The sequence below is a fragment of the Salvelinus alpinus genome, chromosome 18 (genome assembly GCF_045679555.1).
Source record: "Salvelinus alpinus chromosome 18, SLU_Salpinus.1, whole genome shotgun sequence".
Lineage (NCBI taxonomy): Eukaryota > Metazoa > Chordata > Actinopteri > Salmoniformes > Salmonidae > Salvelinus > Salvelinus alpinus.
The window spans coordinates 4219898-4236124 of record NC_092103.1 but is presented as its reverse complement, the minus strand read 5'-3'; the positions used below and the strand labels follow the sequence as shown (position 1 = coordinate 4236124).

The 16227-nt window shown below is 43.8% G+C and overlaps 1 protein-coding gene across 3 annotated transcripts in view; it reads left to right on the top strand.

The window, feature by feature from the left end:
* Window positions 1-16227, top strand: part of LOC139543540 (mediator of RNA polymerase II transcription subunit 13-like) — a 108441-nt gene that overhangs the window by 19551 nt on the left and 72663 nt on the right. For all 3 annotated transcript variants that reach the window (XM_071349719.1, XM_071349720.1, XM_071349718.1), the window contains exon 2: window positions 2671-2908. In XM_071349719.1, the coding sequence (XP_071205820.1) occupies window positions 2671-2908 (238 nt within the window). The remainder of the gene's footprint in view (window positions 1-2670; window positions 2909-16227) is intronic.

The window sequence follows — 16227 nt, the reverse complement described above, 5'->3', positions numbered from 1 at the left end:
ATAGTAAAAATAAAGAAAAACCCTTGAGTGAGTAGGTGTGTCCAAACTTTTGACTAGTACTTTATATTAGCCCACACACCTATAAGGATTCACTTTCATGCTAGGCTTAGGACCTCATATTGAAGCTTATATAGACTTCAACTGACGTATAAAACAATCTTAAAACGATCTACTTTGGTTCAGATACAAGCATCATGAAACCTCTAACACAATAAATGCATTTGACTTGGTGAAAATACTTTTTTGGGACCTAACTTGCTTACCACTTTTTCCGTGTGGTTTCTTCCTTCACAGACTCCATGAAATTATGAACTTTTCCTAAATATTTGGTCAAATGATACAGTTCATTTTGTGTATGGTTTCCTACAGACCAGGGTGGCTCAATTTACCCATTTCGCTCAATTTACCCCACTGTCCCCTACTGTGCTAATGTATTAGCCTATAGCAGGAGTTTCAATGGGGTCATGAGGGTAATTGATACGGTAATTTGAATGTAGCTACAGAGTCCAGCTACCTTAGTGATTCTAGGGGGGGTACAGTGCAGTCTCAGCCATACAGAGACCCTACATGGCCTCACAGTGAACCTGTTTCAGGTTTAGAAGTGACCCCTGTCAGATTCTGTGTCTAAAGTTTTCACATTCACACAGAGTGACTCCAGCGGATGGTGGATGTCTGCTCCTTTGCTTTGGAAGAAGCACATCCGGGCCTATTTTTAGGCCAGATTATCGACTTGCCAATGTTTATATCTCAGATTACACACACTCTGTCATTATGGAAGAGTGGCCTTGTAATTATGAGGCATATTTTTCATAGGGGCTGTTCCACCAAAAACACTTGTATGCTATACTGTACAGACTACAGAAAGACAATTTCACGCACGCACGCACGCACGCACGCACGCACGCACGCACGCACGCACGCACACACACACACACACACACACACACACACACACACACACACACACACACACACACACACACACACACACACACACACACAGTGTAGCAGCTGCAGGAGGAAACGTCCCTTCCCCTAGGCTCATGATGGTGACATGTTGGCAGGAGTGAGATTCTGACCCCTCCACCCCCTCACACACACATGCCCTTCTTTAAAGCTGGGACCCTCCACCCCATATTTCCAACCACCTAAGCACATTGAGATCTATTTTTCCAGCAAGGTGCCCTATTTTGCTGCGTGTTTCCATGTAGTCTGGTCTTCCATCAAGCTCCAATGGGACAGACAGTATTCTTTTCTGAAAGTTGGCGAGGGGTGGCATGGTGCCAGCCAGGACGGCGTGCCAAGCTAGGCCCTCACAGCTGGCTGAACACAGGAGAGGAGCCTAGCCCTGGCAGCGTGACTCTCCGAGAGGTCTCCCTTATCCTGCCAAATCAGCCTCAGTGGGTATTGAACGGAGCCTTTGTAAGATGTTCATTCTTAGCCTTGTTCTTCATAGACACCCGCACTGGAGCCTAATTTGAAGACTCTGTGATATTGAGTTGCATTCAAAAGCAAAATCAATGTCTCTTGTGGAGAGAGACTTAATGCTTTTCAACCATCATTTCCTAATGCGGATCAACGGTCCGTTGTTTATTGTATATAAATACAACCCACAGAAGTGAAACGACAGACTCTGTACACATGACGGCAATATTCCACCCTGGCCAGACTGTTTTCCTGTCTGAGAAAATCTATCCTCTGTGTCCTTGGTGTGTCTTCGCGTCTGTTTAAAGATCCCTCTCCCCGGTGCAGTGGGGTTGTCCTTTTTACTGCTCATCGATAGATTGAACAAACGTCCTATTTGACAAGGTTGCCGACTGCCTCTCTCCCCTAGCCCTCTGATAGGCAACATAAACGTGTTACATTCCATCAAATGAAATTGAGAAGATGTCAGACACTGAATGTGCTCCAGTGATTGACCCTGACACAATTTCTCCCCTTCTTCTCTCGCTCCTTGTCTTCCTTTCTTTTTCTCTGTTGCTCTCTCTTAATCTCTCCCTCCCTCTCCTTTTCTCTCTTTCTCACATGTGCCTATTCGGGTGTCATACTATAGAGTATATTCATTTTACAGCGGCTATGGTGAAGATAATATGATTCATATGGGTAGAACAGTTACAGCACTGCCTAGTAGCAGTGGATTTATTCCCGTTGCAAGGCAGAAATCAGAGCCCTGTTAGCAGGAATGCCATAGAGCTCTAGGTTACAGTATATTTAACATAAATGTAGCAGCCCATTATTCACTTAACATTGTATACAACTTTATTTGACGTGAAAGAGCTACAACGAGTGCATCAGTTGTCTCAGATTACAAGGATAGAATAGGGTCTTATAATGAACTTATCATGTCAGTGTCATTCAATTCTAAACCTTTTCAATAATGAGGGCACAGTCATTGAGGTGGAAATGTTGATTTATAGTGGGATCAGTCCTAGAGAATTAGTTTGTGGTTATGTCATATTGAGGCCACTCTTCTCTTTCATTACAGTAATCCACCACTCAATTACAATTCAACCAACTTTATTGATGCTAATTATGATAATACAAAAATGATTACAGTATACAAATATAATAACACTGTCTCTCTTTGTGTATTGTAATTCAATGAACTTTATTGATACTAATTACAGTATACAGAAGTAATAATTACACACTCTTTCTCTTCTGCTCCAGGCAGAGCTGACGGGCATCAAGTGGAGGTGCTACAGCTTCCGTGGCGGGGGTGAGTACGGGCCAGTGATCTCGGCACCAGCCCAGGACGACCCGGTTCTGCGCAGCTTCATGCGCTGCGTGCAGGCCAACCTCCTGTGTGTGTGGCGCCGCAAAGTCAAGCCTGACGCCAAGGAGCTGTGGATCTTCTGGTGGGGCGACGAGCCCAACCTCTCTGACATCATCCATCACGAGCTGGAAGGTGAGACCCACGCTGCTGAGAGCTGCTGAGAGCTGCTGAGAGCTGCTGCACATTCATACGCTCATCTTCTGGGTCTATACGTGTTAGAAATTGTGACAGAATCTGAGATTTTATTTTTAGTATTGTTTGTTGTGTAGCGTTGTGCGGTGTGATGTACTGTGTTGTGTTGTGTAGCATTGTGCTGGCTCAGGAGAGTCTATGTGATGAAGCACACAGTAACAGACTACCTAAGTGGATTTGTCTTGCCGTTGTTCGGATCCTTGCGTGTCTGTGTGTGTGCATTACCCAAAGATATCTCACCCGAAAGAGTGCCACTGTCAGCACTATCGCCTCTATTTATAGAAGCATTTGCATTATCTGGCTGCACATGTGCAGCAGGGAACCCTAGCTTATTGACTAAGCCAGGGGAAGAGAGTGAAAAGAGAGGGAACGAGAGGAAGGAGAGAAGCATTGGTTTATGGAAAGGTTTGGGTAGTATAGCGGAGAGAGGGGAGAAGGTAGAGGAGAGGAGTACAGAGTAAAGCAGAAGAGAGAGGAGAGGAGAGGAGTACAGAGTAAAGCAGAAGAGAGAGGAGAGGAGAGGAGTACAGAGTAAAGCAGAAGAGAGAGGAGAGGAGAGGAGGAAAGGAGGAAGGGGAAGACAGAGGGTGGTGTGGTGGAGAGTTATAGATGTGATGAGAAGACAGGAGCAGATAGAAGATTCATCCCTCTTTCTCTTCTTCATGAAAGGTGACATGAATGAACGGTGATGCCTTTGTATGGATCAACGTCGCTGGATTTTGTTAAGGAGTTCGTTTAACTTGTTTGGGTGTGTGTCTTCCCTGCTGTGTTGGGAAACGGACTGTACATAATGAAATCACAGATTTATAACCTCTGCTGTTTCCATTGTTGTTGTTGGCTATTTCAACACTAGGAAGTGAGTTTATTTTGAGATACTCATTATCCCGGAGATATTGATAGACAACGCTTCAGTGAAAGAAAAATTCCGAAAGTGTGTCCATCTTGGAAAAGTAGTGAAATGCATTAATATGTGCAAAGTTACAGCTATTGATATTTATGAGCATCTGGAATGTTAATAAGAATTTCTTGTGATCCTCTTGACATGCCCAATTAAACAAAGGATATGTTGTTTCAGGAGGACTGTTTATAAAATCATCAAAAGCCACAGAGAGAAACATTCACTCTGCATCACATTATGATAATATTCTTCACAACATGTCACACGTCTACTCTCTTTTACAATATTTGCCTTGAGTGAGCCTTATTAATAATAGTAGACAATACAGCACTTTAGAAGTGAGAAATGAATCGCTAATTAAGGGGTAGATTCATTCTTTGCTAGTTAATTTGCCGTTATAATGTGGAATCTGTTAAAGTGTGTGATGGGGGACTGGAAGAACAATCGTAGTGTCCCTGTTGGTATCCGAGGGGGGAATCATATCCCTGTTTCTCTAGGGCTGCAGTGACTTCTCTCTCTCTCTCTCGCTCTCTCTCTCTCTCTCTCTCTCTCCACACAGTCTCTCTCTCTCTCTCTCTCTCTCTCTCTCTCTCTCTCTCTCTCTCTCTCTCTCTCTCTCTCTCTCTCTCTCTCTCTCTCTCTCTGTCCCCACACAGTCTCTCTCTCTCTCTCTCTCTTTCTCTCTCTCTCTCTCTCTCTCTCTCTCTCTCTCTCTCTCTCTCTCTCTCTCTCTCTCTCTCTCTCTCTCTCTCTCTCTCTCTCTCTCTCTCTCTCTCTGAGACTGGGCCAACGCCTGATCCGGAGATTACATAAAGCAACAGCATCTATGTATCTGATGCATTTAATGAAATGAGATGGAATGCTGAGAGGAGGAGGAGGACAGCATGAGGTTAGTCCACTAATCTCCAGGCTTGTCGTTCCTCGCCACTGGGCCACACTCATCGATTCTCGTCATTGGCCAAAATAGTGTATGCAGGAGAAAACACTGTGGTGCTGCTGCTGATTGCATAACCTCTGTAGGATTTCACTGCTGCTAATGTCTCTCTACTGCTGCAGAGGCAGTCCACCAGCGCAGTGGTTGCTCTTAGCAGGGGATGCCTGTGTCCTCTCTCTGTGTCTGTGTGTGTGTTTTATGGCAGGGAGCAGGGAGGGAAGGCAGGGCTTCCTGCTTATCAGATGAAGCGTGGGAGAAAATAAAGCGGAGGTTTTAGGTGTGTGACGAACGGTCAGTGCAGAGCGTAGGACTGCTATACTGTGGCCTCCGTTACCAAGAGATCCAGTCCACCTCACTCGGTCACTCACAAACCAAACATACTTACCCCCTTCATCCCTCCATTCCTCTGAATCAGCTCTGAACTCAAGGGTTTCCAGACCTTGGTTGCCCCACCATCCCCCCTCCCCTCTTCTAACCTCCTCTCCCTCTCTTCTCCCCCTGCAATTCTTCCTCCATTATTCCCTGGCATGTCTCCACACAGGGACCTCTGTGCAGCTGGCCCGGGAGACACAGGGAGCCAAAGGTCGAGGGTCTTGAATAGAGCGCAGGACAAAAACATTGTAATGGGCTGGCTGGGGACACCTCTGTCTCTGGGAGGGAGACCAGAGATAATGCTTTTGAGGGGGGAAAACTATTTAGCCCTCACGTTTTGTTACGGTTTTGTTAAAGATGAGGAGATATGGTGTAGATAAAGATGAGGAGATATGGTGTAGATAAAGATGAGGAGATATGGTGTAGATAAAGATGAGGAGATATGGTGTAGATAATGATGAGGAGATATGGTTTAGGTAAAGATGAGGAGATATGGTGTAGATAAAGATGAGGAGATATGGTGTAGATAAAGATGAGAAGATATGGTTTAGATAAAGATGAGGAGATATGGTGTAGATAAAGATGAGGAGATATGGTGTAGATAAAGATGCAGAGATATGGTTTAGATAAGGATGAGGAGATATGGTGTAGATAAAGATGAGGAGATATGGTGTAGATAAAGATGAGGAGATATGGTGTAGATAATGATGAGGAGATATGGTGTAGATAAAGATGAGGAGATATGGTGTAGATAAAGATAAGGAGATATGGTTTAGATAAGGATGAGGAGATATGGTGTAGATAAAGATGAGGAGATATGGTGTAGATAAAGATGAGGAGATATGGTGTAGATAATGATGAGGAGATATGGTGTAGATAAAGATGAGGAGATATGGTGTAGATAAAGATAAGGAGATATGGTGTAGATAATGATGAGGAGATATGGTGTAGATAAAGATGAGGAGATATGGTTTAGATAAAGATAAGGAGATATGGTGTAGATAATGATAAGGAGATATGGTGTAGATAATGATAATTTCATGAAATAATGGACATTTCCTAATCTGCCCGTTTTTTTTTTACAGTGCAATATTATGCAATATTAATTACAGTGATACCATTGCATACTGTATGTCCACATTTAGATTTTGAAGTGGTAATCAGGTTGATGATGTACTGTATTTCATGATAATGGCATTATTCATAGCTTGTATTTTCAGTATGGAATATCTGGTTTTCAGAAAACATGTAATTGACAAAAGAGCTCCAGTAATATAATTTCTCTGTTTAATCCGGGTGATGGAATCCGCCACTAGAAGGATTGACCTCTGACCTAGCCCATGGTCACTGTGTGGTGTGCAGAGAGCTGCCATTTCCCCTTGAGCACTAAGGACTGATACATACTCATTGTGAGTCAGATGTAATATGCTGTTACACCACTGCAACATTTACACAGTTTTCGCTTAAAGGAGTACATAATGGGGAATGAGGTTAATTAATATTTATTAAATTACTGGCACAAAATTTTACTCCGCATTTGAATGTTTTTATAGGGATATTAAAGTTGCCGATTATTAAGGTAATTAAGGTAATTATTAAGGTAGTGTGTTCAGGTATCAGTGTCTCAGGCTCTCTCTCTCTCTCGGCTCTGTATGCCATTGTCATTGGCTCAATGTCGAACCAGTGGAGTGTTTAAACATCATGCCCAATACATACAGCTGTGATTAGCCTCCCCCGGGTCCTAAGACCTGGTGGAATTGCCCTATATTTTCACTATCTCAATAATACTGCTTTATGAGAATCTCATATTACGTTTTTCTTTTTTGGTAGCATGGGGAGCGGGTAATCTGATCTAGAAATGGATTTTGGTGAAGTGACAGTCAGAAGTAGTTCTGGGCCTTGGGTTCTGGGTTCTGCGTGTGGAGGAGAAGTGATTTATCAGTATGTGCTGTGCCCTACCGTGTGAGTTGTGTCATGCATGAGCAGCCTGAGAGGCGGTGATGCGCCGTACTGTGAGATGAGTCACTCTGTGTCCACGAACATGCGGTCAAGACCTCATAGCACACTGACTATCTTAACCTACAGTGCTGCTACTGTAATTATTACATTTGATTCTGTGCTTATTTGATGATTAGGACTGTTTGTGTTCATTGTGGGACTGTTGCTTTTTGTGTTTTCATGACTCCCATAACCCAGTTCGCCCTGTCTGTGGGCTCTGCTTTGCCATACCTTGAACTCACATTGTAATATCTGATCCCCTTCACTGGTCTAGATTCAGATTTGTTGTTTACCTCATAATGGTTGACAATGGGACTGTGGTGTGTAGATCAGTTTTCAAGGTGAAGTCTGATAAGAATGAGGGTCTTTGGAAGGTACACTGTATGTCAACATGGTGGGCTCCACTGTGTTGGAGGCTCTGGCAGCATGCTGAAGGGCACTATGACCTGATGGTTGATGTTGAGCACCAATCAGTGCTGCTCCTGTTCCTCCACCTGAACAGCATGTGGCCAAGGTGAACGGAGGGGGGGAGAGGAACTTAAGGATTCACCTCATCATGTCAGGATCAGGAGCCACATCAGTGTATTCACTCAGGTGTCATGAATGTGGAAAGAACATTCAACACGTTATTGAATTAGTGCAGTTAGGCTGCTGTAACTTTAACCAAATGCGTATTCTCAAATTCATCCCAATTGTATAAACACTGTAGTAGAGACTACGCTTTTCATTATCTGACTAAAACACTTCTTCCAGGCTTATCCGGTGTATTTTTATTTGCCCACCAGCAATGAGAGCAAATGAAGAAAGTAGCAAATGGAAAGGTGTTGATAAAGAAAAGGATTGTTATCAGCAGGATGGGATGGCGTAACAAAGATCTTAACACAACAAGTGGATTAGACTGACAATTCTAAGGAAAATGATCAATGATAACGAAATAAAGAGAGAGATGGCTGGCGGCTTCTCATTCACAACAACAGCATGGAAAGCCGTGCCAGATAGCAGACAGAAACGTGTCCTCTGTCAGAGCAGAGCGCTGGAGCTAGGGGCTATGGACCTCAGGAGAGAGCTGCCTGCAATGCTTTGTGAAACCCCAGGGGCTGTGTGTGTGTGTTTGCTTGTGTGTGTGTGTGTGTGTGTGTGTGTGTGTGTGTGTGTGTGTGTGTGTGTGTGTGTGTGTGTGTGTGTGTGTGTGTGTGTGTGTGTGTGTGTGTGTGTGTGTGTGTGTGTGTGTGTGTGTGTGTGTGTGTGTGTGTGTGTGTGTGTGTGTGTGTGTGTGTGTGTGTGTGTGTGTGTGTGTCCGTAATTGGCACGAGTTTCTGTGCTGCCAGAGGTCATAAGGTTCCCAGTTAATTGTTCTCTGAATTAAACGATGCCAAATTTGTGTGTGTACTTGAGTGTTGGAGGAAGGATGACCTCTGCCTCCACCTGTCCTGTCTCACTGTGATCACATAATCTTCTGTGTTCAGTCTGTACTGTACCAAGGTCCTGCCCACTGCTGTCCACTGCTGCCCACTGCCCACCACCTGCTCCACTTGCCGGGAATGGCATTAGATTAGTGCATATGATTATCATGGCCATATATATCTTTATATGGCTATAATTTTCAGTGCTGGCTAAGATTCTACTAGTAGTTTTATTTTGTTGCTGCCGTCCTGGTCTCCCTTGAAAAATAGATTTTTCATCTGTATTTATAAAGGACAATAAATACAACATAAGGTTTGTGTTATTTCTCATTGATGAAAAAATATTCACTTTAATGTACCCAACTAGTGTCTGATTAAATGTTAAAGTTGTTTCAGATGCAGATCATACACAGTATGGAGGTGTCGCACCCTGACCGTAGAGATCCTTTTTATGTCTCTATTTTGGTTTGGTCAGGGCGTGAGTTGGGGTGGGCATTCTATGTTTTGTGTTCTATGTTTTGTATTTCTTTGTTGTTTGGCCGGGTGTGGTTCTCAATCAGAGGCAGCTGTCTATCGTTGTCTCTGATTGAGAACCATACTTAGGTACCTCTTGCCCACATGGGTTTTGTGGGTAGTTGTTTTCTGTCTTTGTGTCTGCACCAGACAGAACTGTTTCGTGTTGGTCTATTTTTGTTATTTTGTCTTAGTGTTCTGAGTTAAAATAAATATAATGAACACGTACCACGCTGCACCTTGGTCCGATCCTTCTCATTCCAACGACAACCGTTACAGGAGGGCTCTCAACGTTGTTGCAACGTTGGGATGTACAAGCATTGCTCATGTGTCTATGGACAGAAAGAAGTGTCATCATCTAATGAGTCCATTACCGTTCTGTTCTTTTCTCCCCCCTCCTTTCTCTGCCAATCCTGCTGTCTGAGACACAGCCATTGTTTCAGTGATCTCACTGCCATACATCATGTGCTGAATATAGCTCCTTGAGCAAATCAATGATCGAAATAAAGAGAGAACGAACGAATGGAGGGCGGAATAAAAACACTGGGCTCTTCCCTTTTGCCAGTTTTCTATTTTTCTTCCCCTCAATGTGTTCTTTTGTCTTTCCATCTACAAGTTGTGACCCAGTTGAATGTTATAGACAGCTGCTGGGAGATGTGACCTAGGCATTATCGAGTGAAATGCCAGACAGTGTTGCTTTCCCCCTCCTAGTCATAGTGGGCTGGACTTTACCTGCCTGCAGTGCACACATATCCAAGGTGGGTTTTGATGTCCCTAAACAAATTATATTCAGTCTAAACACTGTTAACAGATCTTGTCTGGAACCACATTGAATGTTTAACGGGGAATGGTGTGTCTGTGCTTTGGCAGGATATCCTGTTCATGTTTCTGACTGGGGCCTGATAAGGTGTGTGTGGGAGAGTGTTTTCAGAGAAGTGTTGTTGTGCTGTTAGGAAAGCGTTAGTGAAGGTAGAGATGTGAAGAGGGGTGGAGGTTGGATGAAAGAGACAAGGTCAACAAGGCAGTAGAAGTAATGGGTCAACCCCAGGAAGGGGCTGAACGACCTGGAACTACTGCTGCAGTATGGGCTGGAAAGAAACATATTCAGGATATACAATATCTTATGGAAAATGACCACTGTTTGGCAAATGTCCATCAGTGGAAAACTCTCGTAATTCAATCTCCAGCCCTGTTTCTAGAACTGTATTTGAATATCGATGACATGTACTTAAATTGTTAACTTTGTGCTTTGCTAGTTTATGCCGAGAAATGAAACTGAAACCAAATTTGAGAGCGAGAGAAAGGCCCAGGGATTTTAGTTCTGTATCTATTCATGATAAATCATTTATTTTGGCATTATACACATCAATGACTGACATTCTGTGTCATTGCGTTTCAACAGAGCTCCTTCAATTGTTACAGTCTAAAACCCGCCTAGACCTTAGAAACCCTGTAGTATTCTGTAGTATCATTTTAGTCCGTGTAACTCCTCAACCCCCTCAGTACCTGCAGACCCCTTGAGTCACCAGTAGATGTATTACTCCATTTTGTTACTCTGGAGCCGAGGGGATCCCAGCGAGAGACTAGAACCTTTCATCTGATTTTAGTACATGCCTTGATGAAGTATTGGCTGTTCTGTGTCAATGAGTTTTACCTGGCATCCATCCGTGTGTGGGCGTCTCTGCCTGCCGATCACCCCTTTCAGCCCTCCATTCAAGCTTGCGTTCTTTCAGGCTTTCTTTCCCCTCCTCCTTTGTTCTTTGATTTTCTGTGATGTTATGGCATTAAGCGACAGGGTACTCTGAACAGGGAACCCTCACAACATTTAACAACATGGCCATGTTTGTTCCTGGAGGTTGACTCAAACGGCAGTGACTGTGAGGGGAGCTACAGAACAGAACAGGTATGAATAATACCCTGTGTTTGTGCCTGAATTGTGAACTAGGTCGCTCCCTGACATATGTCACAATGGGACTTTGAGCGAGAAGTCATGTAGAAAAGGAAACTACGGATAATTGTCCCCAACAAACAGAACCTGTGGAGATAATTGAGAGCCCCCTGAAGGAATGCACGCTGCCGAGAGGAGTGAGTCTGCTGCCTACAGCTTCAGACTTTTTACAGTTTGGCCTTGGCTGGTGAAACAGTGAGTCACATGTGGAAATTAAGATTCCATGACAGCAAAAAAAGACAGAGTGAGAGGGGGGAGGGGTGGAGAGGGAGGAGAGAGAGGAGGTACGGAAGGGGAGAGACAGATGGGTAAGAGAGAGGGAGGAGGGGAGAGAGAGAAGAGAAAAGCAGGGAGTGAAAAGAGCAGGACAAGTGGAGGAAAAACAGCCTCAGTGATGTTTATTTGTACGTAAATTTACTAGGAGGGACTGAGTGTTTCTGATTTTCTCCCCCTCCTCTCGCAGGCTGCACAGGCATGGTCTGTGACCCCATGACTCAGAGTTGTGTGTGTGTGTGTGTGTGTGTGTGTGTGTGTGTGTGTGTGTGTGTGTGTGTGTGTGTGTGTGTGTGTGTGTGTGTGTGTGTGTGTGTGTGTGCGTGTGTGTGTGTGTGAGAGAGAGAGAGAGAGAGCGAGAGAGAGAGAAGTGTGTGATGAGAGGTAGAGGGAAGAGGTCCCAGCTGAAGAGAGAGGGCTTTGTGTGTGTGTGTGTGTGTGTGTGTGTGTGTGTGTGTGTGTGTGTGTGTGTGTGTGTGTGTGTGTGTATGTATGTGTGAGATGAGTACGTGTGTGCATGCATGCGAGCGTACGTACGTGCGTACTACGTACGTGTGTGCGCGCATGCGTGCGTGTACGAGAGAGAGAGAGAGTGTAGCAGTTCCCCTCCGCAAGCTGGGATTGGGTTTAAAGTGAGAAGAAAAGCCGGGACGCGAGAGGCTGAGAAGGGGGAGGAGAGAGGCAGAGAAGGGGGAGGAGAGGCGGGACAGACAGACTGAGAAAGGAGCTGCTGGTCTGCCAGTGGCAGGATTGAAGTATGTGTGGTTGGGCCCATGTTTACAGTACTTGCTGTACTTTGTTGTTCTATTTTCTCTTTCCATGCTCTGTCCTAGAGAGGAGAGATTGCCAATCTAGAGAACCCTTTTTTATGTCTCTCCAAAAAATGCCTAATCTGACAGCAGAGGAACACATCGAGAATGTGTGTGTGTGTGGGGACACACACACGGGATCGAGTTTGGGAAACCCTGAAATAGAACAGACTTCTGAGTGATCTGTCTTCCGTTTAATGTGTAATTTCAATGAATAAATCGACTGTTGTTCACATTTCATACTTTTTAAATTAATGTTACAATTGAATGCCCTAATTATGACTTCAAATTGTAGACTGTACAAATCTTATTGGAGTCCTAACATTCTGGTACGTACTGTCATTTTCAGATTTCTGTATATCATCTCATGCCTCTTCATACATTTTACATTGCCAGAGATACACAATCAATGCATTTGTGTATGACTATTCTATTGATGTCTCTCTCCTTCACTGCTTTTTCTAGACTCCACCTGCCTAGTGGACATAACTCCTCAGCCAGAATGTCCCATAAGAAAGAACTCCATTGATTTCTCCCCACAAATCAATATCAATGGGTTATCACATAATAAAAACGACTATTCTATTGCAATAATATCACCAGCAACTATTCTACCGTATCAGGCTATTCCCTCAAATATACTGCAGTAATGTATTAATAAATACAGTAATTACCATAAAGTATATCATTAACACCACTGGATAGTGAAAACCAACACACTCTGAGGTTTTATAAGTGTGTAATCAGTGATGCTTTTTAATAGTCAAACAATGATAAATGGGTACTTTATTCTTTTCCTTTTTGCATTCTGCAAAGGGTGGCAATCTAAGTGTTATCTTGAATGTGACTGCATACCATCGACTGTTGCTATACCAGCTGAATCACTCAGCTGTTCATTTTACACCTTAACTCCAATGAGCAGCCAGAACACATTCACCTGGAAAACAGTGGTAGACAGGCCCCGTCATTCCTTGACTGTATTGTTGCTGCAGAGCATTAATAGGTGTGTTACAGTGCAAGGTTAATGTGAGTGCAGCAGCGAGATCTAGGGGGACCTGTGCTGTTCGGGGAGGTCTATCTGTTGACTGGCCTGGGTCTGGGCTGTGAACATGCTGTGTGTCTGAGTGGATCCTGTCCAGGGGCCAGCTCTCCTCTTCTCTGCTGGTGCTCCGCTCTGCTCCCATCCACTCTGCTGGGAATGAGGGGGAGTCTTGGCAAGAGGATATTACAGCCCCCCCTCTTTCCCTCTTTCTCTGTGTTTGTCTCTGTATCCCCCCCCCTCTCCCTTTCTCTCTGGATTTCTCTATCCCCCTCTCTCTCTCCTCTTGGCTGAGTTCTCTTGTCCAGCTCCACCCAGCCCCTCTAGTGGAGAGAGACAGACACAGGAACAGGGGATACCTGTGGAATCACTAACCTCTGTGGCTGCTCTGGTGCCCTGCCTGGGTAACACCTCAAGGCCCTTTGGGAGGTAATGAAGTAATGAAGTGGCCCCAGGAAAGTCAATGTAGAGGGAGAACGAGCTTTCCATCACATTGGACTGCAGAACAATAGATGGGGCTGTGTAGCCTAATAGTGTTTATTATTTTAAAATTATTTTCACTTTATCTTTCATGACATTTGTTCTACCCTTTATCATTAGTAATGTTTATTATCATCACCCTGTGCTCCCAAAATCAACCATACATATGAATATTCATCCTTTTTGGATTTACATAGTAGTTACACAGATGCAATATTTACATGGTATTAATGTTGCATGTGGACACAAGACTTGTGGCAGTACACACCACTCTTGGGATGTAGACATGAAGCCATTGCATTATGAACATAGCCAACCTTTGTAATAGGAGGCAACATGTGTTATTACTGTGGTACTCCTGGAGCATCAGGTCTGTGGATGTGCATTAGCATCAGGTCTGTGGATGTGCATTAGCATCAGGTCTGTGCATGTGCATTATCATCAGGTCTGTGGATGTGCATTAGCATCAGGTCTGTGCATGTGCATTAGCATCAGGTCTGTGGATGTGCATTAGCATCAGGTCTGTGCATGTGCATTATCATCAGGTCTGTGCATGTGCATTATCAGGTTTGTGCATGTCCATTATCATCAGGTCTGTGCATGTGCATTATCATCAGGTATGTGCATGTGCATTATCATCAGGTATGTACATGTCCATTATCATCAGGTCTGTGCATGTGCATTATCATCAGATATGTGCATGTGCATTATCATCAGGTCTGTGCATGTGCATTATCATCAGGTCTGTGCATGTGCATTATCATCAGGTCTGTGCATGTGCATTATCATCAGGTCTGTGCATGTCCATTAGTGCCTTAGGACAAGAGCTTGAATCCAGGTACTTAACGTGTGTCTGGAATGTGAAGCTCAGTGGATGTTGAAGAAAGCATCACTTCACTCTGCAAAACAACGTTGGATATGAAGAGTCTGACTAAGGCCAACTGAGGCTGTGATATGGTCGAGATGGTATTCCACACAAAAGAAGCCCACTTAACTTTCACACTTCACATGTAGTCCCTCCAGAGCACATGAGCCAAATGTTAAACACAATATGTTCATGTTTAAATACTTAAATTCCATCCGTTTTTCCTCCCTGTTGGACCCTTTTGGCAATGAGCACAGTCTTCCCATAGCAAAGGTCAAAGTAACACCTTCTTTTAATTCTATTTGATTGGTTCCTGGTCTGAGCAGGCATCAGCAGGCCCTGTGTGTGTGTGTGTGTTTGTGTGTGTTAGAGAGTTGACTGACTGGATTGAGTGAGAAAACAGTGAATTAGATCCAGAGCAGTCATTGAGGTGTGCTAGTCTGAAGACTCCCCTGACTTGTTATTTCATGTCTAACGGCATGATGGGACTTTGATTGAGTACCATTGACTTTCTACTGTGCATCCTTCTGTGAGTGTGTGTGTGTGTGTGTGTGTGTGTGTGTGTGTGTGTGTGTGTGTGTGTGTGTGTGTGTGTGTGTGTGTGTGTGTGTGTGTGTGTGTGTGTGTGTGTGTGTGTGTGTTTGTGTGTACGTTCTTGCATGCGTGTCAGTGTGTGTTTCGGGGGAGTATGACGTGTCTGTCGGGGACCATGAACATTCCTGAATTGACTGGGAATGGTGGAACTGGGACTGGGGACTTGCTCCAACCCTGATCCACCATGATAATGGATGTGAATGTGTTTCCATTGACCTGTGGTGTGCTGACAGCCACACGTTTGGTATTTTAAGCCTGATCTTTTTGTCGTGCGGTTAATTGGCTTGCCAGCCATCATTTTCACATTGCACTCCCAGTGGTTAGCTAGAGAGTGTGAGAAGTCTTCACTGCTGTCTGCCAGCTTGGAGGGCCCTCTCCATCATGTCTTGGTGGTCTCGTACTAGCTAATATAGTATGTTAATGGTTACATATTAAATAGTGTGGTAGTTGTTATATATTGCTATATATACATATATTCTAAATATAATACAATAATGTAATGTTTCAATACATTACTGATGATCTATTTATTATTCGGACAATATTGCTTGTCACAGAAGGCTCTATATGGTATGCATTATATTGTGTGTACAAGTGGTATGGTGTATAAAGGGTTGGTAGCCTTGTAGTGGTGTGTTTAACCTGGTATTAAAGGAGAAGAATACAAGGCAGCAGGTCAGTGACCCTCTGGGCTCCACTACAGCCCATCATTATATCCTGCTTGACCCAACAACAACAAAGTTCAAAGCTGGTTGTTGCGTTTTCCAGTAAATAAATCATTGCAACATAAATGCTTGTCTTGTATTGGTGACGTCCATAGCACTTTATTTTCTAGTTATAATGACATAATATGTAAGAATCAGTTTAATGTTCCTCGTCAATCAAGGCAAGCGTTTATGTTGCATTGATTTATTTACTGGAAAAAGTCTAAATTCACACTCAACACCCAGCTCTAAAGGAAATTGGGTCACTCTCAGACGGTGTGTGTGTGTGTGTGTATGTCTGTTTTGTGATCTGTGCTGAGCTGGGACAGAGAAGATAAGTGACTGTCAAATGATGTAACCGTGTTAGATAACTCTGTTGGCTTTTCTCTTAAACATGGTGGAAATCAGATCGTATCTGAGAGGATTGAT